This window comes from Psammomys obesus, unplaced genomic scaffold (genome assembly GCF_907164565.1).
Source record: "Psammomys obesus unplaced genomic scaffold, mPsaObe1.curated_primary_1811, whole genome shotgun sequence".
NCBI lineage: Eukaryota > Metazoa > Chordata > Mammalia > Rodentia > Muridae > Psammomys > Psammomys obesus.
The window spans coordinates 5,503,838-5,528,352 of NW_026592776.1; the positions used below are offsets into that span (position 1 = coordinate 5,503,838).

Below are 24,515 nucleotides of genomic sequence, written 5' to 3' on the forward strand. Positions count from 1 at the left end.
AACTCATGAGCAGATTTCACTCTAGGGAAATTTGCTCAGTGGAGTGGATGGGATCTTGGTGCACGGGGAAAGATGTCAAGCTCCTCCTGGCTCCTTTTCAGCCTTGTTGCTGCTATTGCTGCTCAGTCCATCATCGAGAAACAGGCCAAGACATTTTTAGACGAGTTTAACCAGAAAGCTGAAGACCTGTATTATCAAAGTTCACTTGCTTCTTGGAATTATAACACCAACATTACTGAAGAGAATGCCCAAAAGATGGTGAGTTCTTGAGGCTATCTAGGGGGTATTGAAGGCTTCTTAAAGATTAGAATTACTGCCTAAAAAAAAAATTGGATAAAGAAATCATAGAAATCTCTGAAGTGTGAGGATGAATGATTGCATCTGTAGCTCTGATCCTAGTGTCCCAGATGATTAAATTCAACTGACCTTAGAGTTCATTTGGGAAATTGTTATGAATGAATTCTCTGTCCAGAATACAGGGACAAGTGAAACTGTTTGATAAAGCTGCCATTACTATTCTCATTATACTGACAGTGCAAAGCATTCATGGAAATGTAAAGTTATTGAGTCAATGATTTTCTTTAGCCAACAATGCCAACAGGACTCTCTGAAGATTACAGATGACATATTAACTGAAAAATGCAAGTGGAGGTTTACTGAAAGCAGCAGCTTAGTAATTAAGGTAACCATGGCTTAGGTGAAACTGGACTCGGGAATTCTTTCTTTCATTGTCACAGAGCTCTGAGGAATTTCCAAAGGTCATAGAAGAGAAGCTATAATTAAACTAGTCCTGAAAAATCTCAGCCTACTCTCAGGAAAGCAGCTTATTTTGTTTGACAAGTGCAAGGACTTAGAATATTTTTTCTCACAGAACTTGAAGTGCCTTTTAAGTATATTTAAGTGGTGGAAAATTGAGCAAGTATTTAAGAAGAGACTTTTCATATCATTTTTCTTCCAGCAATGTTTCCTTCAAAATTGTAGTTTAGAAGCTTCATTTCTTTCAAATGATCAGGATGCTGTCTGTTTAAATTACTTCCATTCATAGAACAGAGTGAATCTGAGAATGGCTGTCTCCTTTGAAATATTAAGATTTTTTTTCTATTTTTCTAAAGTTTAAGAAAACCAAAGATATTTTTGAAAATCTGATGTTGCCAAAGAAGTTGCTTTTATCTGATGTCTCATTTTGGTCTAATCCATGTTATCTTTAGTGTAACCATTTTTATAAGTTTTTATTTTATTTCTGTTTGTGGTCTATGTATTCTGTAGATGTTCTCAGATGAGACTAATGTAATGCTGGAGAGTTAGGTGGCCTATGTGGTTAGGTAGCTAAACTTCTGACATCCACATCCTGACCCCACCACATTTTAGATGAGTAAACTTTATTTTGTTAGTCTCACAATCTGGGTCTTAGATACTTTTTCATGTTAAGATTTATTTTTATTATTTTAAAATTGTGTGTGTATGTATGTGTGTGTGTGTGCGCGTGTGCGTGCTGTGAGTGCAGGTGTTCATAGGTCAGAGATATTGGATCCCCCACAAGCTGGAGTTACAGGCTGTTGTGTACCACCCAACAAAGATGTTGGGAAACAAACTTGCATCCTCTGCAAGGGAAGTCTGTATCTTAACCACTGATCCATCTTCCCAGCCCCAGCGTTACCTTAGTCACTTAGGAAAAAACTAAATAATACTCATATATGCTTCATCAGGGTCAAACAATTCCAGAATGATTTTTAACGCTTGTAGGCTCAGGGGGGCAGGAAGACATCCTTGTTATTAGTGTAGGAGGGAGAGTTTTTGAAGAGGTACATAATAATTCTTTTGAGAACCTACATATGCAGAAGTCCTATTATAGAGTAAGATGTAATGATGTTTGTTGAAACCATCAGTGAGATTATTATGGTATTGGTGTTTGGCTCAGTGCAAAAAAAATGTATAATTAAAAATGATAATATTTTGATTTTGATTATAGCCAAAACTAGAAATGGAAGAATATAAATCATCAGGTGTTTTAAACTGGAGAAAAGCGTGCGTTCTTTAAAGGAAAAACACAGTATTTAAATGAAAGAAAAATGACAAGGGACTCCATATCCCCTTTGCCAGAGCGTGGAGGAAGGTGCATCAAAGCACTCAGGTGAACCACTATGGGTTTGCCTGAAGGGGGAGTCAAGTTGGGGGTGGGTGTTCATTTTCCTGTTCTCTCTTAGTTTCATGTGTTGAGATTCTCTTACATATTAGGCAGTGGACAGGTATGACAGGGTATTGCTGAGATACACTGTGCTGTAACGGCAATGAATGAACACAGGAGTGTGACCATAACATAGAAAGTATGAAGTTGAGCCAAATGTCCTGAGTTTATATCCTCCTTTGAATCTTAGAAGCTATAAGTCTTAATTAAGTGTCTTGTTGAAGCTAGAGTTTTTCCTCACATACTATATTCCAATTATAATTTTCTTTTCCTTTACTTCTCCCAGTTCCTCCCCGATTCCCCTCCTGTCCAGATCCAACATACTTCTAAGAGATAATAATAAAATAAAATATAATAAAATAGAACAAAAAACTAACACATGGGATTAGGACAGAACAAACAAACAAACAGAAGCACTCAAGAAAAGGCACAGAAACTAGATATAGCCACAGAGACTCACTCATTCACATACTCAGAAATTCCATTAAATCACTAAACTGTAAGCCATAATATATATATATATATGCAAAAGAGAGAGGGAGACAGAGAGAGACAGAGACAGAGAGAGACAGAGAAAGAATATATAATAAAAATAAGATAAAATGAAAAACAAAAACAAACAAAACAAAAAAAAAAGAAAACGCTCTGACACAGTATTAGGAGACAAGGAACCTGCAAAAATGCCTTTGAGTTCGTTTTCTGTCGGCCATCTACTGCTGAGTATTTAGTTTGTTACATGCCCAGAATGTCCTTAAAAGTAGTTTGTTTTGAGAATTCTCAACAGAGAAATATCGAATGACAGAGAAACACTTAAAGAAATGCTCAACATCCTTAGTAATCAGGGAGATGCAAATCAAAACACCCCTTAGATTTCACGTTACACCCATCAGAATGGCTAAGATCAAAAACTCAAGTGACAACACATGCTGGAGAGGATGTGGAGAAAGGGAACCTCTCCTCCATTGCTGGTGGGAATGTAAACTTGTACAATCACTTTGGAAATCAATCTGGTGCTTTCTCAGACAATTAGGAATAGTGCTACCTCAAGATCCAGCTATACCACACCTATGCATATAACCAAAATATGCTCAACTATACAAGAAGGACATTTGCTTAACCATTTTTGTAGCAGCTCTATCCATAATAGTCAGAATCTGGAAACAACTTAGATGTCCCTCAACTGAGGAATGGATACAGAAATTGTGCTATATTTACACAATGGAATACTATTCAGCTATTAAAAACAAGGAAATCATGAAATGTGCAGGCAGATGGTGGGAGCTAGAAAAGATCATCTTGAGTGTGGTAACCCAGAAGCAGAAAGACACACATGGTATATACTCACTCATTAGTGGTTATTAGACATATAATATAGGAGAAACATACTAGAATTAGAATCTATACTCCCAAAAAAGCTAAACAACAAGGAAGACCCTAGGGAAGATGCTCAGTCCTCTTTCAGAAGGACAAATGCGATAGACGTCTGAAGTAGGAGAAGACAGGAAACAGGACAGGAGCCTACCACAGAGGGCCTCTGAAAGACTCTACTGATCGAGGTATCAGTGGAGAAGCTGAGACTCATAGCCAAACTTTGGGCAGACAGGGAATTTTATGAAAGAAAGGGAAGACAGAGAGACCCGAAGGAGACAGGAGCTCCACAGGGAGTCCAACAGGTTCAAAAAAATCTGGGCCCAGGGGTCCTGCAGAGACATATACTCCAACCAAAGGCCATGCATGGAGATTGCCTAGACCCCCTGCTCAGATATAGCCCATAGGCAGCTCAGTCTCCAAGTGGTTTCCCTAGGAAGGGAGCAGGGGCTGTCTCTGACATGAACTCAGTGGCAGGCTCTTTGATCACCTCGCCCTGGTGTGTGCAGCCTTGCCAGGCCACAGAGGAACCGGTCCTAATGAGACCTGATCGGTTAGGGTCAGATAGAAGGGGATGAGGATAACCTCTATCAGTGGACTAGGAGAGGGACATAGGGGAAGAAGAGGGAGGGAGGATGGGAATGGGAGGAGATGAGGGAGGGGGCCATAGCCTGGATACAAATTGAATAAATTGTAATAAATTATAACAACAACAACAACAACAACAACAATAATAATAATAATAATAATAATATTTTAAAACCTAGTTTGTTTCACCAGTGAGACTCCCTTGGAAAAAATTCAGTTTTTATTTACAAGTGGTTATTAATTGGAGATAGCTTCTGGGTTAGGGATGCGGGTGGGTGTCCACTGCAGCTCTTGAACCCCATCTGGTGCAGACCCGTGCAGGCCCTGTTCATGCTGCCTCCGTTTTTGTGAGTTTATATGTATGCCAATCCTGTTGATTTAGTGGGGCCTTGTTTCCTTGAAGTGCTCCATCCTCTCTGGCTCATACATTCTGTTTACCTCCTCTTCCTTCCTCAGGGTTCCCTGAGCTGTAAGGGGAGACATTTGGTGGAGACATCCCAGTTAGGACTGAGTGTTCCAAGGTCTCTCACTCTGTGCATAATATCTGTCTGTGGATCTCTGTATTTGTTCCCATTTGCTTGAGCAGGTGGAAACTTGCTTAACTTCCTTCAGACCCATTTAACTCAGATGTAAACTGATTAAAATTATGATCACAGTAATATATAGTAATTACTATATTATAGTAATAATAGAATCTATATTATAAGGGAATGCTAAATTTAGAAAATATACAGTGTTTGCATGTGTGTGTGTGTAATTGCATGCTGTTCCTGGCTTTTAGTGTGACCTTTGTCAAACATATTATTCATTGCGTTTGCAATTTGAAAAGCTCACATTCTCACTCGTGTCTCGAGTCTGCAGTTTTTATTTATTACATCTTTTGGTGTGTGGTATGGGCATGTAAGTCAGAGCCTTGTGAAGGCCAGGTGGTTTTGAATAAAGATTGCCTTGAGAAGGTCAGATTTGAAGGAAGCTCTGAGGCGCTTCTGAGATTCATAGAACAGCTGCTGGGAAATAGGTTTCTGGGAAAAAGCCGTCATGTTCCTTCCTTTGCCTGCTTCTTGGCCTTGTCAGTAGAAAATTCAGGGTCAGGAATTAGGAAATATCAACCTTTGTCTGTGTATTTTCACAGCAAGCCTTTCCTGGGCAAAGGGGAGAATGTGTTCCCATAAATTTGCATACTACTGACTTTGCTCTGTTTTATTATAGATCAACACTTATCCTTAGATATAATCTGACTTGCAGAATTAGAAACTGAGTTTGCTTGAATGAGACTAATCTAATGATGTAGTTTATCTTTTCATGGGTTAATGTCAAATAAACTTCTTGGACAGAGAAAAGAAATAGTTTTGAAATTCCCAGGGTTTAATATGTGCTTAGCAGTAACTGGCTCTGTATTGAAAACAAGTAAAAGACTTGCAATTACCACTGATATCTGAGGTCATTTGGTTTTTCTGATCTTAGTTGTGTGATGTATTTATTGCTTCAGGGAGGTTATGCAAGTTTTGAAAAAGTTCTCTCATAAAGTAAATATTTATAAAATGTCAAAGTTTTTTAGAAGATGCAAGTATTTGATAAGACTAATCCTAACTATAACAAAAATATTTACCACCAAATGTTGTCATATAATATGTTATATATAACTGGTCTTGGAAATCCAAATTGTGTGTAAGTTGGCTCGTCAAGAGAGATGATGAGCCATAAGAAATAGTTTCTGATCAGAAAAGAACCTAGAAGTCATTTCAGATAATGTCCTGAAGAGATTAACTAAATATATTTCCATGACTACAATGATTAGCATTGTTCAGATGGTTCTAGAAGGTAAAGAGAGAACATTATCCTAAGCCTTTAAAAATGTAATGCTGGAGTAAAGATGTAAAGAAGAAAGAAGGAAAGAAAGAAAGAAAGAAAGAAAGAAAGAAAGAAAGAAAGAAAGAGAAAGAAAGGAAAGAAGGAAGGAAGACAAAAAGAAAAAGAAAGAAAGAAAGAAAGAAAGAGAAAGAAAGAAAGAAAGAAAGAAAGAAAGAAAGAAAGAAAGAAAGAAAGAAAGAAAGAAAGATAAAGGAATCCTTGCCCTTTCTCCAAAGAATAGTTAGAATTAGTTAAGGGGAGCAGAGAGGGCTGGGGCCAGTGGGGGGCTGCAGAAAACTTCACTAAAGGAAAGTGTGACTTGGAGCAAGAAAGGACAGGATGTTGACAGTTGTATTGGATCAATCTTTTTCACCTGAAAAGCAATACAGATGAAAGCACAACAGAGAGAAATTCAGAGTAAACAGAGGGAGCAACTATTTACACCACAGGTGGTAAAGCTGATAAGACCTGTGAAACTTTAATCTAAAAAGCGTGAGACATTGAAAACTCTAAATAGGCTTTCAAAGCATTTAAGCAAACACATGGGTTACAGCTCCACCTTGGGTTAAGGAAGTACGGTCCATTGCATTGATGGACTCCTGTCTTCATTCTTTTCTATAATAACGTCTATGGTCATGTCATTTTACAGTGCCATCCCACTGCAGGTTCACACACACATCATTCGTCTTGATTTGTATTAAAGAAGGCTTAATGGGCTTGAAGAATGGGGCTCATCCTTCACACCTTCGTCTTTGTCAAGAGAACCTGTTTAGACTAGCCAACTATAAATGAGACACATGGAGTAATTGCCCAAGCAGAAGGCAACTTCCAGAGTTGCACGCAAGTCCAGCCAAGATCAGTAGAGGTCTGCCAATTCCCAGTGATTTTAGACACATAAACAATAAATACTCATGCTGTTGAGGCTTTTTGCTGTTTCTTAGATAGTATTATTATCATAATAGATAATGGATACAGAACAGGAAATTAGACTGTATGACATTTGTGTGTTCATGGCTTGTAATGGTGACATTATTGAGGGCAACCAGCTGGTTTCGTATCATTTCCTGAGGTAACTTTCAGGAGTCAGGATGTTTGGGTTGTTAGCCTATAGATCTGGCATAGTGTGGTGTTACTTAGAGTTGTGAGAGTGCTCCTGTAAATAAAAGAAAGCTACAGATTTTATCCATATAGTGTCCTAAAAGGTACTTACCTAGAGCGGGGTGGAAACCAGAAAGCAGGGATAAGGAAAAAGCTTGGCTCAAAATGGGTTTCTAAAGCTCCCTACTTTTCTATGCCATTGTGGTGTGTATGCTTAATTCCACCTATAATCTTGTCTTCTTATGAGACTTGTAAGATGTTATTTCTGGCCAAGAAATAAAAGCAAAGATCACCTTATTCCTCAATGGATTTCGATGAAAATTGGTAAGAAAATCATGTATAAGTCCAACAGGAGTCATTAGAGAATGACCAAGGTTGATCTATAAATGTCTTAGTTAGGTTTCTCTTGCTATGATAAAACACTGACCAAAATCAACTTGGGGAGGAAAGGGTTTGTTTTATCTTACTTGTCTGGGTAATAGTCCACCACTGAAGGAAGCCAGAGCAGGAGAACTCAAGGCAAAAATCTGGGGGCAGGGACTGAAGCAGAAGCCCTGGAGGAACGCTGCTTAGTGGTTTTCTGCTGGTGACTTGCTAAGGTTACTTTCTTATACACCAAGGACCACCTACCCAGGGATAGAACAGCAGCACCCACAGTAAGATGGGCCCCTCTGCATCAGTCATTAATCCAACTAAAGTAAAAGTGGCACTACTTCCTTTTTAGGCATTATGCTTTCTTTGTAGTTTACAGTTTTGATTTTGTTGTTTTTGTTTGTTTGTTTTTATATGTATAGGATTTCTCTGTGTATCCTTGGCTGTCCTGGACTCACTTTGTAGACCAGGCTGGCCTCGAACTCGGAGATCTGCCTGCTTCTGCCTCCCTGAGTGCTGAGATTATAGGTGTGTGCCCCCAGAAGATAAGTAAGGAAAAAGTAAAAATGCTTCTAAATGTTTATAAACTTAAAATGCAAACTATAGAAAGGTTTTGGAGTTCTACGATGGAGTGACAGGATTCATATAACTTGTGTTACATAATCTATTGTATAGAATACATTTTTTTTTCCATTTGAAAGTCTCTAGGTATGTTGAAAAAGTGACCAAAGCAGCTTTGTCCTCTGAGCCTCATGCTGCGTTGAGGGCTGTTTCTAGAAATCAGGGACTTGAGGGTAGAACTTTGCATCAGAGGTTGTTGGATTGGGAGGTCTCATATGGATGCTAAGGTTCTCCATAGCTTTTCATTTTTTGTCTTCAGAGAACTGCCACAGGTTTAGGATTAAGAAGTTTCCAATGGTTTAGCTTCATTTAGATGATGGTGAGCTCTAGAAAAAAAAAAAGAGGAAATAAAATGGCAGTACTTTTACACATCAAGCAACTTATCACAAGAAGAAAATGTATTTATCTCTGTGCCACACACAGTTTTTCAATAGAATAGTTGTATATTTGAGCATATAAATACTTCTACAATACTTAAATACTGTGAATTTAAATACTTAAAAATGATGATAGTTCTTCACCAAAAGCAGGGATCAACAATCTTTTTAGTTAGGTGTGGAGAAGTGGATCTTCCTGGCTTTGAAGGCCTTATGGTTTCTTCAAAAACCACTGAGCCCTACAGTTGGGAGGCAGAAGCAGTCATAAACAGTATGGCATAAACGGGTGTGTGGCTTACCTATAAAACTTCATTTAAGAAAGAAGAGGTGATATCTGAGCTTCGCCCAAGGGCTGTAATTTATCAGCCCTGATTAAAGGATGAAGCCATGATTTACAATTTTGAAAATAAGTAAATATAGGTCATAAAGACTTGTCTAGGAAATAATAAGTTTATCTAGCACTAATTCTATATAATTATATTAATGACATGGATAGCTAGATTTGTTTTTCCTCTCTACAGAATATGGTGTTTTTTTTTTTTAATTCTCTATCTTTTAAATTAGTTTTTAAGTGATAACCTGCAAAGTAAGAGGATTCGTTGTAGCATTTTCATGTATACTTTGTTCATATTCAGCCCCCACTCACCCAATTTTCCTGCTCCTCTCTTGCTGGTCTCTGTCTTAGCCCCTAGGGGGCCTGTTTCTGCTTTCATGTCATAGCCTCTTTTTCTCTTTCCTCTTCTCTCCTTCCTTAACATGGCTTGTTCTCTGTCACAGTCCCCTTTCTACCCTTTCTAGTTCACACATGCACGCATGCACATTTATTCCACAGTTTTTGTGAGCCATGAGTCCAGGCATGCTTCTGTTTCTAGTTCTCATCAAGATGCATTGATTGTGCTACTATCCTGAGGCCTAACTAGTAGTGGATCCAATCTCACTGCTAAGCTAGGTATGGCCAGATTCAACACTGAGCTCTTTGCATACTGCTGAGCTGAAGTTCTTGGTTTATGGCAGGATGTTAGTCAATGGCTAAACTCAGTTTCTTGCCATATACCTTTCCATAGGATCGATCATAACATGCTAGCTTGCTGTAAGAGAGTCTACAAAAAGGAGGGCCTGCTAACAAGATAAAAATGACAGTTTTAAATAATGCAGATATATACTATTTGCTACTTTTGTTCCATGTGTTTGGTTAGAAGCAAATCATAAGTCTATTTTCACTGAAGAGAATATCACTCATGGGTGTGGTCATTAGCAGGTAGGCATTCTGAAAGCCATCACAGAGTCTAGAATGTTGGGTTGACTGCCAGCTCCACTACCTTGCTAAGCCCCTTGGTTAATACAGAAAAATGTTTTCACAATGATTTTCTGTCACATGAGGTTGTTTAAAGTCCAAAAGGAGGCAAATTGTTTTTTAAAGCTTTCTACAGCCATCCCAACTCCTACCTATTTCAAGATTACTTAACTATCATCTCCTTGAACAATTTGGACCCCTCTTTAATCTTTGATTTCTTAATATGAAAACTTATTGTTTCATTTGTGGTGTATGTTATTATATACTTGTGTTGCATTGAGAAAGCATTCCAGATATGTATCCAATTCCTCTGATACAAGCCTAAGCAACTTAATAATGAGGAACTTTTTTCTCCCTACACAATCAAATGGCATTTATTGAATGCTGAGGAGGTGTCAGGCCTGTTTGTGTGCACTTTGTTATTTGTTAATTGTTCTAATCCTTGCAAGAATTCTTTAGTCACACTGTTAGGACACTATTGTTTAACCACATAGGAGAACTGCAGCCAGGAGAGATTATTTGTCCAAATGCACACAGCCAGAAGTGGAGCTCACATGTTACCTCTCTTGCATGGTTCCCTGAAATAGCATGTACAAAGCAGTTGTTCTTTGATCCTTTGAGAAGTGGAAGTGAAGTTGTGCATTGAGAGAAGACTCTGTACTCGAGAAACCGGGAGAAACCCATTCTTCTACTTATTGCCAAGATGGGGCTGCAGAGAGGCAGGTGTATTCCAACATCATCACCTGTTTGTTGACATTTGTTGTTGTCGGAAAATTATCACCCTACCAAGTGGCCCTGCTCCGGGAAGCCTTCCTTTGAGATCACAATTTAAGGTCAAATTTCCTGCACTGAACCATGGCACCCAGGAGCTTTCTTTGATCTGGTTCTCATTTCTCATGGTTCTGGTGGTCACAAGGGACTGTATTCCCATTGTGTCTGTCTGCTCTGAGATCTGCAAGGTTCTCCTTTTAGCCCATTCATCCCTGAATCTTTAGCCAACTTACCCACGTCACAGCACCAAGGCCATAAGTTCCAGGGCCTCACAGTGTGAGTATCTGTGAGAATTTACTTCCAGTTCTTGGGACAGGGCCCTTGGGAAAACTAGGCATTGGGCCAGAAAGAAAGTGGCCCAAGAGTGGCCTGATTACTTTTAACCTAAACCTTGACCCTCAGCAAAGTAAAGGACTAAGCCATGCAGGAAGTAGTAGATGTTTCACCAGATGTTCTTTGAAATATATCTTCTGTCCAAGTTCAATTTACTTTATTTGTTTTTCAGAATGAGGCTGATGCCAAATGGTCTGCCTTTTATGAAGAACAGTCTAAGATTGCCCACAATTTCTCACTACAAGAAATTCAGACCCTCATCATCAAGCGTCAGCTGCAGGCCCTTCAGAAAAGTGGATCTTCAGCACTCTCAGCAGACAAGAACCAAAAGGTGCGTTTGTAAATATTTTAGTCCAGACCTCAAGAGTTGAAATGTTTGAGAAATAATACACATTCATATTCCACAGGCATGATTCTGTTATCTGCAAAGATAATAACAGCTGCTCTGTGCCCAGGTAGGGTGACATAAAGTTCATGATTCAAATTAAAATCTTTCTGAGAGTGAAATATGACACTTGGGTTCTGATCTACACAGAAGTGATCAGGAATATGACATTTTCTACACCATGGTCAACACTGACTGAGGCAGGCTAGGAGAATCCTAGAGCAAATTTATTTTTCCTTTGTTCTTATTGCTAAATGCTATGGTTAGCTCATATCAACCTCACTGTTAGTGAAGTTCCCCATTTTTTTGTGTGTGCCAACACAGCAGTCAAAGGGCACTTTAAAAACATCCTATGCTGAGATGATTTCAAGAATTCTTATATTTATTCTGTTGAAATACCATCTCTCATCCCATGCCCCCAGTCCAGGGTCCAGCAAACTTGAAAGCAAGCTGTAAAGAATCATAAAATAAATATCTTGGGCTTTGCAGGCCATATTGTTTGTGTCACAACAAGTAAGCTCTGCCATCAGAGCAGGAAGTCAGCCATAGATAATACATAGATGAATGGATGTGGCTGTCTTCCAACAAAGCTTTACAAAAACACACAACAGACCCCTGATATAGCCTACTGAAATATTTTTATCTAAAACATTCAGTCTTTCACATGAAAGTTTTCTTTTTTAGTTGCTTGTCCTTTGGAACTCTGTATGTCTTAATCTGCATTTATAAAAATAAAAGTACATGATAAGAACAGAGATAAAGCCATATGGTATTTGTTTCTACAAGTTGATATTTATTATTCTACATTCCTTGGGTTTAATAATTCCACTAAGTTATTCATCTACCTTATCTTGTCTTGTCTATGTTTCTTCATCTGTATTTTTTTTAACAAGGGCTCCATGAGAAATCTTGCCCGTTTGAATGTGGACAGACTGCTGTAGTCTATGTGACTCTTAGACATTCTAGTTTTAAAAAATCCTCAAATAATTATAATGTGCTGCTAGGATTGAAAACCACGTAGGTGCAAGTAATAGCTTGAGAACAGAAGGGAGTTTAGGATGCATGGAAAGAATAGAGGAGAGATTGAAATAGCAGGTAGAGAAAGAGACCATGAGGTATTTTATGTGAAGGTGGATTATTGGACTAGACTATTGGATCTGTGGAAGGATTTTTTTTTCTTCCCCTGAGACAGGGTTTCTCTGTGTGGCCTTGGCTGTCCTGGACTTGCTCTGTAGACCAGGCTGGTCTCAGACTCATAGAGATCTGCCTGCCTCTGCCTCCCAGCGTGTTGGGATCACAGGTGTGTGCCACTATGCCCAGCTTCTTGTAGAAGTTTTAAGCATGGAATTTATCTCATGTTTTCAATACAATGAGTGTGCAACAGAGTGAAATAATAACACACAAGGGTGTTAGGAGAAATCTAACATTTAAATGATTTGTATGAGAGAAATCAGTCTTTTTTCTTTTTTCCCCCCTTTTTCTTTCATTTCTTCATCCTTTCTTCCTATGTTTCCAACCCACCACAGATCAACATGTGGATAAGTTCATTGGTTTCGTGCTTAGATATCATGGATCTACTGAGTTTCCCAAAACATATTTTCACATTTATTCTCTTCATTCTTCTTCATTTATTCATTCTGAGAATGGAAATAAACCTTTTGCTGACTTGTACCTACTGATGCCCTTGAACAGCTTGGCTTTACCTGGTTATCTTCACTCCCCTTTGCCTACAGGGTAAAGTTTAAATTCTTTATTGTGGCATTGATTGCTCCTTGTAATCTAGATGCCACTTATCTCTCCATTCTAGTGACCGTCACTCCTTCAGTGAGTACTGTCACTGGAGTTTTAGTCATTTAACTTCTTGTTAAAAATGGCTTACCTTTCACACCTTTGTCCATTTTTAAGGTCCACCGCCTCCTTTCCTTTACATGACCAATTTCTACTTCTGGAACATGGAGCTCTCCATTTTTAAATCTCCAGGTTACTAATCTCCCTTATTTTACCCTCTTCTACTCTAAGCCAGTACTGCTAAAGCACTTTTTGGTGACAGTTAACAGTACCTGTCACTCCTTTATATTGTGATCTCTTTCGTGGCTGCCTTATTATTCTATGACTTTGGCATCTTTGAAGGTCAGAAGCCTGTTTATTTCAGAGTTATCAACATGTAGAACATAGTAGAGGTTTAGTAAATGCTAAATGAAAAGGAAGTGATATTTCTCTGTCTATATGAGAAATGTTCCTGGGAGTTTGAGTGGACATACTTATTTTAGTTAATCCATATGTATTGATCACAAGCTCTCAAGATTCTGTGCAACTTGACAGCAGAGACATTTATGCAAGCTATCTGGTCTCTGTAAATACAAGTATACTTGGCAAAGAAGGTATCCCATGACCATATAAGTTCAAAGAGACTGAAGCAGCAAGCAAGGGCCTACATGGGTCTACACTGGGTCCTCTTTGTATGTATTACAGCTTTTAGCTTGGTGTTTTTATGGGACTCCTGACTGTGAGAACAAGTGGTTCTCTGATTCTTGTGCCTGCTCCTGGGAGTCTTTTCCTCCTGATGGGTTGCTGTGTCCAAGTTCAATATGATAGTTTTTGCTTCATATTATATTTTATTTTGAGTTCTTTGGTTGTTATATTTTAGAAGCCCCCCCCCCTTTTAATGAGGGACATAAAAGGAATGATTCCAGAGGGAGGAGATGTAGAGAGAAACTGAAAGAAGTAGAAGAGGAAACTATAATCAGGATATAGTGTATGAGAAAAGAATCTGTTTTAAGTAAAAGGAAAAAAAAAAGAATTAAAAAAAATCCCATGACCAAAAAGAGGTTATCTTTGTACTACCACTCATTATAGTACATTATACATGCCTGCCACTATTTATTATGTTTAATTTGCAGTTGAACACAATTCTGAATGCTATGAGCACCATTTACAGTACTGGAAAAGTTTGCAACCCAAAGAATCCACAGGAATGTTCATTGCTTGAACCAGGTAGGTTATTTGTTTTTAGTAGTCTTTATGAAATTTGTATTCCAAACTTTAAAAATGAGATAGACTTTTAAAATGTGTGGTATACGTGCATGTTTAATCTGTGTGCATGTTCATGTATATGCAGGTATACATATTTGTGCAAGCACACGTGGGCGTAGAGGTCAGAGTACAACCTCAATTGTCATTCCTCAGGAACCATTACTAGTTTTCTTTGGGGACAGTGTCTCTCCCTCGATGGGAACTCACCAAGTAGATATTACTGTTTGTCAGCAACCCCAGGGGATTTTCAGGTCTCCATTTCCTCAGGACTGGAATTAGAAGTGTATACTAGCACACTTGTATTTTTTTTTAATTTCTATCTATCTATCTATCTATCTATCTATCTATCTATCTATCTATCTATCTATCTCTCTATCTATTGTTTTGGTTTTTCTTTTTTTAATTATTATTATTATTTATTACAATTTATTCACTTTGTATCCCAACTGTAGCCCCCTCCCTCATTCCCTCTCTATCCCACCTTCCCTCCCTCATCTCCTTCCATGCCCCTTTCCAAGTCCACTGATAGTGGAGGTCCTCCTCCCTTTCCTTCTGACCCCAGCCTATCAGCTCTCATCAGGACTGGCTGCCTTGTCTTCCTCTGTGGCCTGCAAAGCTGCTCCCTCCTCAGAGATAGGTGATCAAAGAGCCAGCCACTGAATTCATGTCAGAGACAGACCGTGCTCCCCTTACTAGAAAACCAACATGGAGAATGAGCTGCCAGTTTTTCTGTATAGCCTTTGTTGTCCTGGAACTCACTTTGTAGACCATCTTGCCTCTGCTTCTCTGAGCGCTGGGATTAAAGGCATGTGCCACCAATGCCCCGGCTTCACACCTGGCTTTTAATGTGAGTTCTAGGAATTGTAGAAGGACTTTCCAGACTGAGCCATTTCCCCACCCTGAGACAGAGATCTTTAGCAACAACACAATGTTTTGCAGATTGATAACCTAAAAATAGTACCATTCCAAAATGTTCTAGCTCACATTCTCCTTTAAAAAAAAAAAAAGATTTGTATTTATCTTTCATTGTGTATACCTGTGAATGAGTGTGTATGTGTGTTTGTTTGTGTGTGTGTAGTATATGTGCATGTGTAGTTATGTATGCCCGTGTACTTTTGGAGGTCAGAAAGAAGATGGTGGGTGTCCTGCTCTATCACTCCCTGCCTTATTCCCTTGAGACAAGCTCTCTCACTGAACCTAGAACTGTTTCTGTTCCTCACACCACTGGGCTTACTGTTGCATGCACAGACATGCCTAGCTTTGTTTATTTGGTTTTGAGATTTTAATTTGGTTGCATGTCTTGCTTTTTTCCCCTCTCTTTAAACATTCCCATATGCCATCTCCACTCTCCTTTGATATCTAGTTCTTCTTCATGGGTTCTGGGGATTTAGACTCAGGTCCTCATGTTTGTGAGCAAGCCTTTTATTCCCTGAGTCACATCTATAACCTATCATACATTTCCTTTTAACTTAAAAAATCCCATACCTTGTAAATTTTATTACATTCAAGTAATTAAGCTAGTAATAAAATTACTTTAGTACTTTTTTTCTCCTTCTGCAAATCCGTTTGGATCTAATAATAAGTACAAGGATACTAACCATGACATCTTGTTTAATGACTTGGATGTCTGCCAAACTTTTAATTCCTTAAAGTTCACATAATTGTAAAAACAAATTATTTGTATTATAAATACAAATATTTCACATTCGAATTTATATTCCTTTGGAACAACAGGTTTGGATGACATAATGGCAAAAAGCACAGACTACAACGAGAGGCTCTGGGCTTGGGAAGGCTGGAGGGCTGAGGTCGGCAAGCAGCTGAGGCCATTATATGAAGACTATGTGGTCCTGAAAAATGAGATGGCAAGAGCCAACAGTAAGTCTGCTGCTCTGTAGGTTCTGATGCTCTCCATGGGGGTGGTTATAAAACTATTTCTGACTTATGACCAAGTTTGCCCTGTAAGACTTGGATGACCTTAAATTAACAATCATTTGCTTAAAGAATCAGGTTACATGTCTGAAGATGCTACAGGGACATTAAAACAAACAAACAAACAAACAAACAAAAACCACACAAAAAAACAGGTACACTGGAACTCTATTGTTTAAAGAGCTTATGGATGGGATTCAACTATGGAATCTTAAATGAATTACCTAGGAGTTATGATTTACTAATTATTCGTGTGTGGAGGGTCTAAGGCCCCAAACAGTACCCAAGAGAATGTTGGCACTGAGTAGGGATCATATTATACATATCAAATGAGAGACAAAGGCAATATCTGCTTACCAAAAACCCTCATTTGTGTGTCTACCACAGGGTGCTAGCTCAGGAAAAAATCCACCATCATATAATTAGTTCATGTGGAAATTCAACTTTCTGACATTGAAAGTCTAAGAATCTTAACATAGGAAGGAACTTTCATGTCTTTTAACTTCTATTGAAAGAATAATCATTATGAATATCTTCATGGACTGGTAGTTCACTGTGCCCTGGGGTCAAATAAGGAAAACATTTTTTCCCCATTTGTTAATTCTAATTTCTTCCATTGTCACTTAAACCCATATTCTCAAGCCTTAAGCAAGTTTCAGACAGTAGCTTATTATCCATTTTAATAATCTCCACATATCTTTCCATCTAAATATTTATTTTCCTCATCTTGTTGATCATATATTAACGATGTATATATATTAAAATGTATATATAAAAACAAAAATCACTAGAAACATTTGCAAACTTTATTAGCTAATACTTTAATATAAGCTCATGTTTCTTGATGGCTTGATACTTAATAAAAATGGAGGTATGTTTTTATACATATAATTTGCAAAGGAACATAGGACCACTATAATAGTGTCTGACATAAAGTGGGTGGCATCTGAAAATTTAAGGCCCTGAACAAAAGTAGGTATAAAAACTTATGGACCAATTGCACATTTTAAAAATAAGGATGCAGAGAGTAGGGACCAAGAGTTTATAAATTAGGACTAAATTTCTTGCTCTTGTCAGCTGTACAACTTTGGACAAGTGATTTTACTACTCTAAGCACCGGGCCTTTGGTGGGAATGTAAATTGGTGCAGCCATTATGGAAATGGTCTGGTGGTTTCTAGAGAAACTTCAGATAAAACTGCTGTATAATCTAGTAACTCCTCTTCTGGGCATGTACTCAGATAACTGCATTCATCACAGCAGCCACAATGGGGAAACAATCAGGTGTCCACTAACAGACAAATGGATAAAGAAAGCGTGTGTGTGTGTGTGTGTGTGTGTGTAGATATATATTTATATAGAGATAGATATACTATGTAATAGAATAGTATTTAGCTTTAAAAAAAAAGTTGCCATTTGCCACAGTGTGGATAGACCTGGATGGCAGTATGCTAATTGCGATTAGTGCAACAGAATGAAAAATACCACCTGATCTAACTTCAATATAAACTAAAGGGTGAAAGGCTCAACTAACCATTCAGAAAAATAATAAAATTGCCATTACCAATGGTGAGGGGAGAAAATGGGAAAATATAGGCCAAACGATTCTAAGTTGCACATAATTTAAGTGATGGGATGGAGAAACTACCAAACTAGACCACGCAATGGGTAGAAAAAGATTTATTGGGGATCAAACTGCCAAAGCCATCGCTGGGAGTAGGGTAGAGAGAAGAAAGCAAAATGGCAAAAAAAGAAACATATCTTACATGATAGTCAGTGGGGTGTTTAAGTCTTAGTGCACATTCCACAGTTGCTATAAGCTCATGATTATAGTAGTCTTGACATGTCCAGAAATCCTGGCTTCACTTTGCTCCCCCCTGGCTCTTAAATCTATTTCTTCCCACCCTCTGATCTCAGAGGAGTTAGGGATGGATATGATAAAATACATTATGTGAAAATTTCAAGGAATTAATAGAATATATTTTAAAAACACAGGTAGTCAATCAGCACGATGGGCTGGTGACAATATCACATGTTTTTTGTGCTCATTAAACGAGATGATCTAAACTCCTAATGAAGATGATGAAAATGATGAAAAACAGCTACTTAACAGAATTAGCAAGTCTTGCTTTTCATTTGCAACTTTTGAGTTGACTGGCAACAAAATTGAGATAATCCTTAAGATCTTTTAAAAAAAATTCTCCCATAAAGACTCATCCATGTAACCGGTACTTCCCTCTTTTTAATTTCTGTTATGCTTCCCTCTTCCTCTTAAAAAAATAAAACAAAACAGATTATGAAGACTATGGGGATTATTGGAGAGGGGATTATGAAGCAGAGGGAGCAGATGGCTACAAGTATGACCGAAACCAGTTGATTGAAGATGTGGAACGTACCTTTGCAGAGGTAATAAAGAAACTGCAGGGTGATAAACAGGAAGGGACCATGATAGCCAATAGCCAAGGGCTATATTTTGTCTTTTTTTTTCTTTTTTAAATTCTTCTATCATATATTAGATCCTGACTGCAATTTCTTCTCCCTCCTCTCTCCCAGTTCCGTTCTCCACACCCCCCATCTCTCCTCTTCCCCAGATTCCCCTCTTCCAAAAAGCAGGCTTCCCAGGGACATCAACAAACTACTGTATTAAAAAGTAGCTTTTTTTTTTCTACATAGCCCTCCTGTCCTTGAACTCACTCTATAAACTAGGCTGTCCTTGAACTCACAGAGATCCAACTATTTCTGCCTCCCAAATGCCAGGATTAAAGGATTGAGTTATCACGCCCAGCAAGGGCTATTGTTTTAAACATGCAATTCCCAGTTCTCACAGAATTATAGTGTATTAGAGTTTGTAAAGCTTTTTTTGAGACAGGGTTTCAAGCATTCCAGTATGGCCTCTAACTTGTTATGAAGGTAAGCATGACTTTGAATTCCTGATCCCTTCTGCCTTCACCTCCTTTGTTGGGATTACAGGTGTACAACACCATGCCTGATTTATACAGGCCTGGAGATTAAACTCGGCTTTGGTGCATGCTAGGTAAACACTCTATTAACCGATCTACATCCTCATCCCTTAGAAAATATTTTTGAGAAAACTCTGGGCAACAATCAGAACTGCTCTACTTCTCTCTTTTCCTCAATGACCCGTAATTATCAATAGAAAGACTACAAGAAGGAATGGTCTTTCAGATCTTGAGGACTTAGCCTAGTCTTCTTTTTTTAGTAGAATGATCATAGTTTTGCTTCCTTTCTCACAACTATTGGGAATATTGTTTCATCAGTCTTTGACTAAGGATGTTTGTTTCTCTCCTTTCTTTCTTCTTTCTTTTTCTCTTTTCCTTCCTTCCTTCCTTCCTTCCTTCCTTCCTTCCTTCCTTCCTTCTTTCCTTCCTTCCTTCCTTCCTCTCTCTCTCTCTTTCTATCTCTCTTTCTTTTTAGAAAGTGTCCTAATGGCAAAAGAAGACAGTAACTTTTTTTTTCTTTTCTTTTTTTTTTTTTTTTGGCATCAGCTTTCCTCTGGGGCTTTGCATTCCTCCAAGTGCTAGTATTGATTTATGCAGTGGGGCTAGTCAGAGTCAATATCTGTGAAGAAGGAATGTTCTCAAACTCTTTAGAATATTTGAAAGGAGAAGAAACTGTCCTGCATGAAGAAGCTCCTATTTCTAGAGTTGGGTATTAGAAACTGAAGTTGGGTATTGTTGGTCTCAAACTTTCTTCCTGGGATTTTCAGATTAAACCATTATATGAACATCTTCATGCCTATGTGAGAACTAAGCTGATGAATGCCTACCCTTCCTACATCAGTCCCACTGGATGCCTCCCTGCTCATTTGCTTGGTAAGGAACTACAGGGGTCCTTTGTGCTCTTTGTCCTTTTGATTATTTCCATGACTAAAGCTGTCTTTTGGAGTGAGGCTCAGTCTAAAGCATTTGAGAATATGTGTAAATAACATTACTATCATTCCAGAAACATTTGTAAAAGCACATTTTTAGCAGAAAGTCTGTTTAAAATCATTATCTAATCTATTTAAGATGAATGTAGTCTCTAAAGTCTATTCTCTGTTTAAGAGGACTGGAGAAAGAATTCTAGGTTAAAATGTGTTTATTCAAGTTGATTGACTAAGCCTGGGATTTCAGTACTATATGGTCAAATTTAAAAGCACTCAATGGGCTGGAGGGGAACAGAGATATGTTTCTAAGATAAAGATACCGCCTAGAGGAAAGCCTCATGAGTTTTTGCTAAACTGTGTAAATAAATCTTGCTGCAACTAGCCATGCATACTTAGCATCTTCTACAGACAAACCTCATATCTATCAGCAGGAAAGAACACACATAAAAGAACTTTGGGGATCTTTAGCCTTACCACAACATAGTAATTGTCTCTGTGATGCCCTGGCAGGCATTATTCAGTAATTTTCTGTTTGATCAAACCTATCTATTGTGGTGAACTCTTTCTTCCTCCTAAGGTAGGCTCTCTCTTCCTACAGATGTTGCTTGGTACCAGTTATCAAAAAGTTCTGTTTTATGTGAAACCAAACCAGCACTTTTTTAGTACCTTCTTTTCATTAGTCTTATTTCCATGCTATGGCATTTCTCAAAAAAAGTCAATTCCTATTTAACAAGACAACTTTCTAGACATCTACAAACAACTATCATATAGTACACAGTACAACCTGGCACACAGTTTTATCTTCACCACAGTGTAGTGACTATTATGGTTATTATCGTGTATGTGCTGTTTTTCTTTCTTCAAGTTCAATATGTTACATAGATATTTAACTACTCCTTAAGATACTAGTATTCTAGTTCTTTTCGTTTGGTTATGCTTTATTTGTGACCTTCTTCAATTGCCATGCTCAGGACTGAACCATGATTCCAGATGAGGTTTATCTAACATAGAGGTAAAAATAAGTACCATGCATGGCTTTCCCCTAGCCACTACCATTTTATTAATTCAGCTGAAAGTCTTACTTGTTTCCTATCATGCTTCTTCTTGGACCACTGTTGATCTTTAACTCTGAACTATACTTGACTTTTGTGGCAGGCAGTTATAAGTATAGGAATTTATCTCTATTAAACTGAATATTTTGAAAAATAAGGCTGGAAAGATGGTGGGTAAAAGTGCTTACCATGCAAATCTGGTGATCTCAGTTTGATCTGCAGATGGAAAGAGAAAATCAACAATTGACAATTGTCCTGTGACAATTGTCAACATGCCCTATACAGGTAGGCTGTGGCACATGTACAACCATGCTCAAGCACCCATAGATGCACACACAATTATTTTTGTTGTTTATTAATAAATGAATTCAATGGAGTGTTCTCCATATAATTGTATTGCCCCATATTTTTAGTGCCACGGTTCTGATCTCTTGCTATTTCAGTTTTGATTGTTTGTTTGATCCATCTTCCCTTTTAGGATTTCTGGCCTTGAATCCAAGTTCACACTGTAGATGCTTAGTTATCTAGTTTAATGTTATATTATGTTTTTTTTTGATATTATGATTTTAAAAGTAAAAGTTAACTACCAGTTAAGAGAAACTTTTGACTGAAGAATTTACATGATCCTTTGTGAACCTGCCCTAGTCATTACTAATAGTTCTATTTGCATTTGCAGCATTTTGTTGTGTGCCTGATGGCCTTTTGTAAACCTTAGGTTTAGGAGCGATGATATTCCATGTTTTATTTTGCTCTGCTTTATTTGAGAAAGGTTCTCACCATGTAGTCCTTCTCTCCCTGCCTCCCAAGTCACGAGCTTGATGGCTGCGCCACCACGTCTAGTTTTAACTGTGCCTTCCAATAGCAATTCATAATAAGAGAAGCTCCGAAGATTGTCTAGCAAGCTTTGCCTAACTACATAATCTCTTGTACACTTAGCATTTTACAGGTGATAGAGAAGGAAATGTTACAAAGTTAATATAAGTGAACGACTGAAAGGAGAAACAGGAGTAGTGAAAAGGGAATACAGAATCTAGACTGTTTACAAAAACTGAGTGGTTGCTTTGCCCAGACAACCTTACATACTATGAAAGATTAGATCTGTATTTTGGTTGTTTTTGTCAAATATTAATGTATTATTTATGTAAACAGGTGATATGTGGGGTAGATTTTGGACAAATCTGTACCCTTTGACAGTTCCCTATGGACAGAAACCAAACATAGATGTTACTGATGAAATGGTGAAGCAGGTAAGAAAAAGAAACCATAAAACATTAAGAAGTTTCAACTGCATTTTTCATTTATGCATCTTTATGTTCTGATTTTGTGTGTGAAATCATGTTCATAAAAATCCAAGCTAACTTAAATTTATTTCCTATATATTATTATGAAAAGTAGTTTCTAATGTCAATGATCTTAAGTACCTTCAATAACAGAAACTCTACTTACCTTGTTGTGAAGCATCCAAAACTGAGATGACATTTGAGGCCAGCCTAGTCTACAAAGTGAGTCCAAGACAGCCAAGGCTACACAGAGAAACCTTGTCTTGAAACAAACAAACAAACAACAAAATTGAGATGACCTGGTTTTATCAACTGATTGGCATCACACTTTTCAAAGACAATGTTGCTAAGTAATCAGTCTGTAATCTCTATGAGTAATGATGAGCAGGAACATCTTACTTTAAATATTAAAAATCATTGTTGAAATATTATTATAATGCTCTAAATCACCCATTTTCTACTATCTTGGTATAATGTATTGTGATCTCTTCCATCAATGAAATTATATTAGAATTGTAGATGTTTTAAAATTTTAATTAAATTCTATGTTTCTCATTAGAATGAATGAATTAAAACTTCCTTTTGCCTCTGAAAGTGTCCTCAGGTTGCCACACAATAATTAATTATGTATTCTTGCTGAATATATTTTCTCATTAATCTTGTTACATCTGTTAATGCACTGATGATCTTCACATATGTAACATACTTCTGGGGAAAACTTACAGTAGACTAAAAGCTCAAATTTGCAAAACCTCAACCCTTGTAGCTCTTCAAATTTCATTTTGTTATTGAGTAGCAGCAAATGGCCAGCATGATGTCAAACCTTATTCTTTTTGAAGTGGCTTCATGTATATTGTACAGTGGTAAGCGTAGCTTCCTTTCAAACTGATTACATAGTTTCTGCTTTCCTAAGATTAACTCTGAAAGTGTCAGGCGAGGAACCATGATCCATGCTATAAGATACAAAATAGGCTTAGATGTATAATTCACCTGAAGTCATAAAGGCAGTCAGAGGCAACTAACTATTCAACTCAAAACTTTAATGTTTCCTCTCTACTTCTGTTTTTCTTTCTTTACTCTTCAAGAAATGTTGGCTGTGCTTACCAGTCTACGCTGTTTCGTTCATTTGAGTTAAGACTATGATAGTAAAGAATAATATGGCATCAAAAGAACCCTCCCCTAATAACCAAAGCAATCCTGAACACAAAGAACAGAGGAAGAGACGTTACAGTCTCTGATTTCAAAACATGCTACAAAGCAGAAACATTAAAAATAGACATACTAGGCCAGGTGTGGTAGTGCATGCCTTCAATCCCAGTACTTGGGACACAGAGACAGACAAATCTCTGTGAGTTCCAGGCCAATCCGGTCTACAAAGCAAGTCCAGGACAGCCAGAGTAACACAGAGAAACCCTGTTTCAACAAACAAAACAAAAATGGGCACACAGACCACTAGAACAAAATAGAAAGCCTGGAAGCAACCCCACACATTCATAGCCAACCAGTTTTCAACAAAAGTGATAAGATCATACATTAGAGCAAGGACAGCCTATCCAATAACTATCAATCCTGGGAAAATTAGATGTACATATAGAAGAATTCAATAGGACCTTTGCCTCTTTTTTTTTTTAATCTTTTATTTTTTTTTATTAATTACACTTTATTCATTTTGTATCCCCCCATGAGCCCCTCCCTCCTCCCCTGCCGATCCCACCCTCCCTCCCCTTTCTGCATGCATGCCACTCCCCAAGTCCACTGATAGGGGAGGTCCTCCTCTCCTTCTTTCTGATCTTAGTCTATCAGTTCTCATCAAAAGTGGCTGCATTGTCCTCTACTGTGGCCTGGTAAGGCTGCTCCCCCCTCAGGGGGAAGTGATCAACGAGCAGGCCAATCAGATTATGTCAGAGGCAGTCCCTCTTCCCATTACTATGGAACCCACTTGGACACTGAACTGCCATGGGCTACACCTGTGCAGGGGTCCTTTGCCTCTTAACAGTTACAAAAATCAATTCAACACAGGTAAAAGATGTAGTTGTAAGACTTGAGACAATGAAATAGGGGAAATGATTCTAGACATTGGAATGGGTAAAG

At 38.0% G+C, this 24,515-nt stretch overlaps 1 protein-coding gene across 1 annotated transcript in view; it reads left to right on the plus strand.

The window, feature by feature from the left end:
* Positions 1-24,515, plus strand: part of Ace2 (angiotensin converting enzyme 2) — a 48,722-nt gene continuing 24,207 nt past the window's right edge. The window contains exons 1-7 of the mRNA XM_055615765.1: positions 1-258; positions 11,031-11,189; positions 14,144-14,237; positions 16,011-16,154; positions 18,500-18,612; positions 19,934-20,039; positions 22,294-22,391. Coding sequence (XP_055471740.1) covers positions 73-258; positions 11,031-11,189; positions 14,144-14,237; positions 16,011-16,154; positions 18,500-18,612; positions 19,934-20,039; positions 22,294-22,391 — 900 coding nt within the window. The 5' untranslated portion in view covers positions 1-72. The remainder of the gene's footprint in view (positions 259-11,030; positions 11,190-14,143; positions 14,238-16,010; positions 16,155-18,499; positions 18,613-19,933; positions 20,040-22,293; positions 22,392-24,515) is intronic.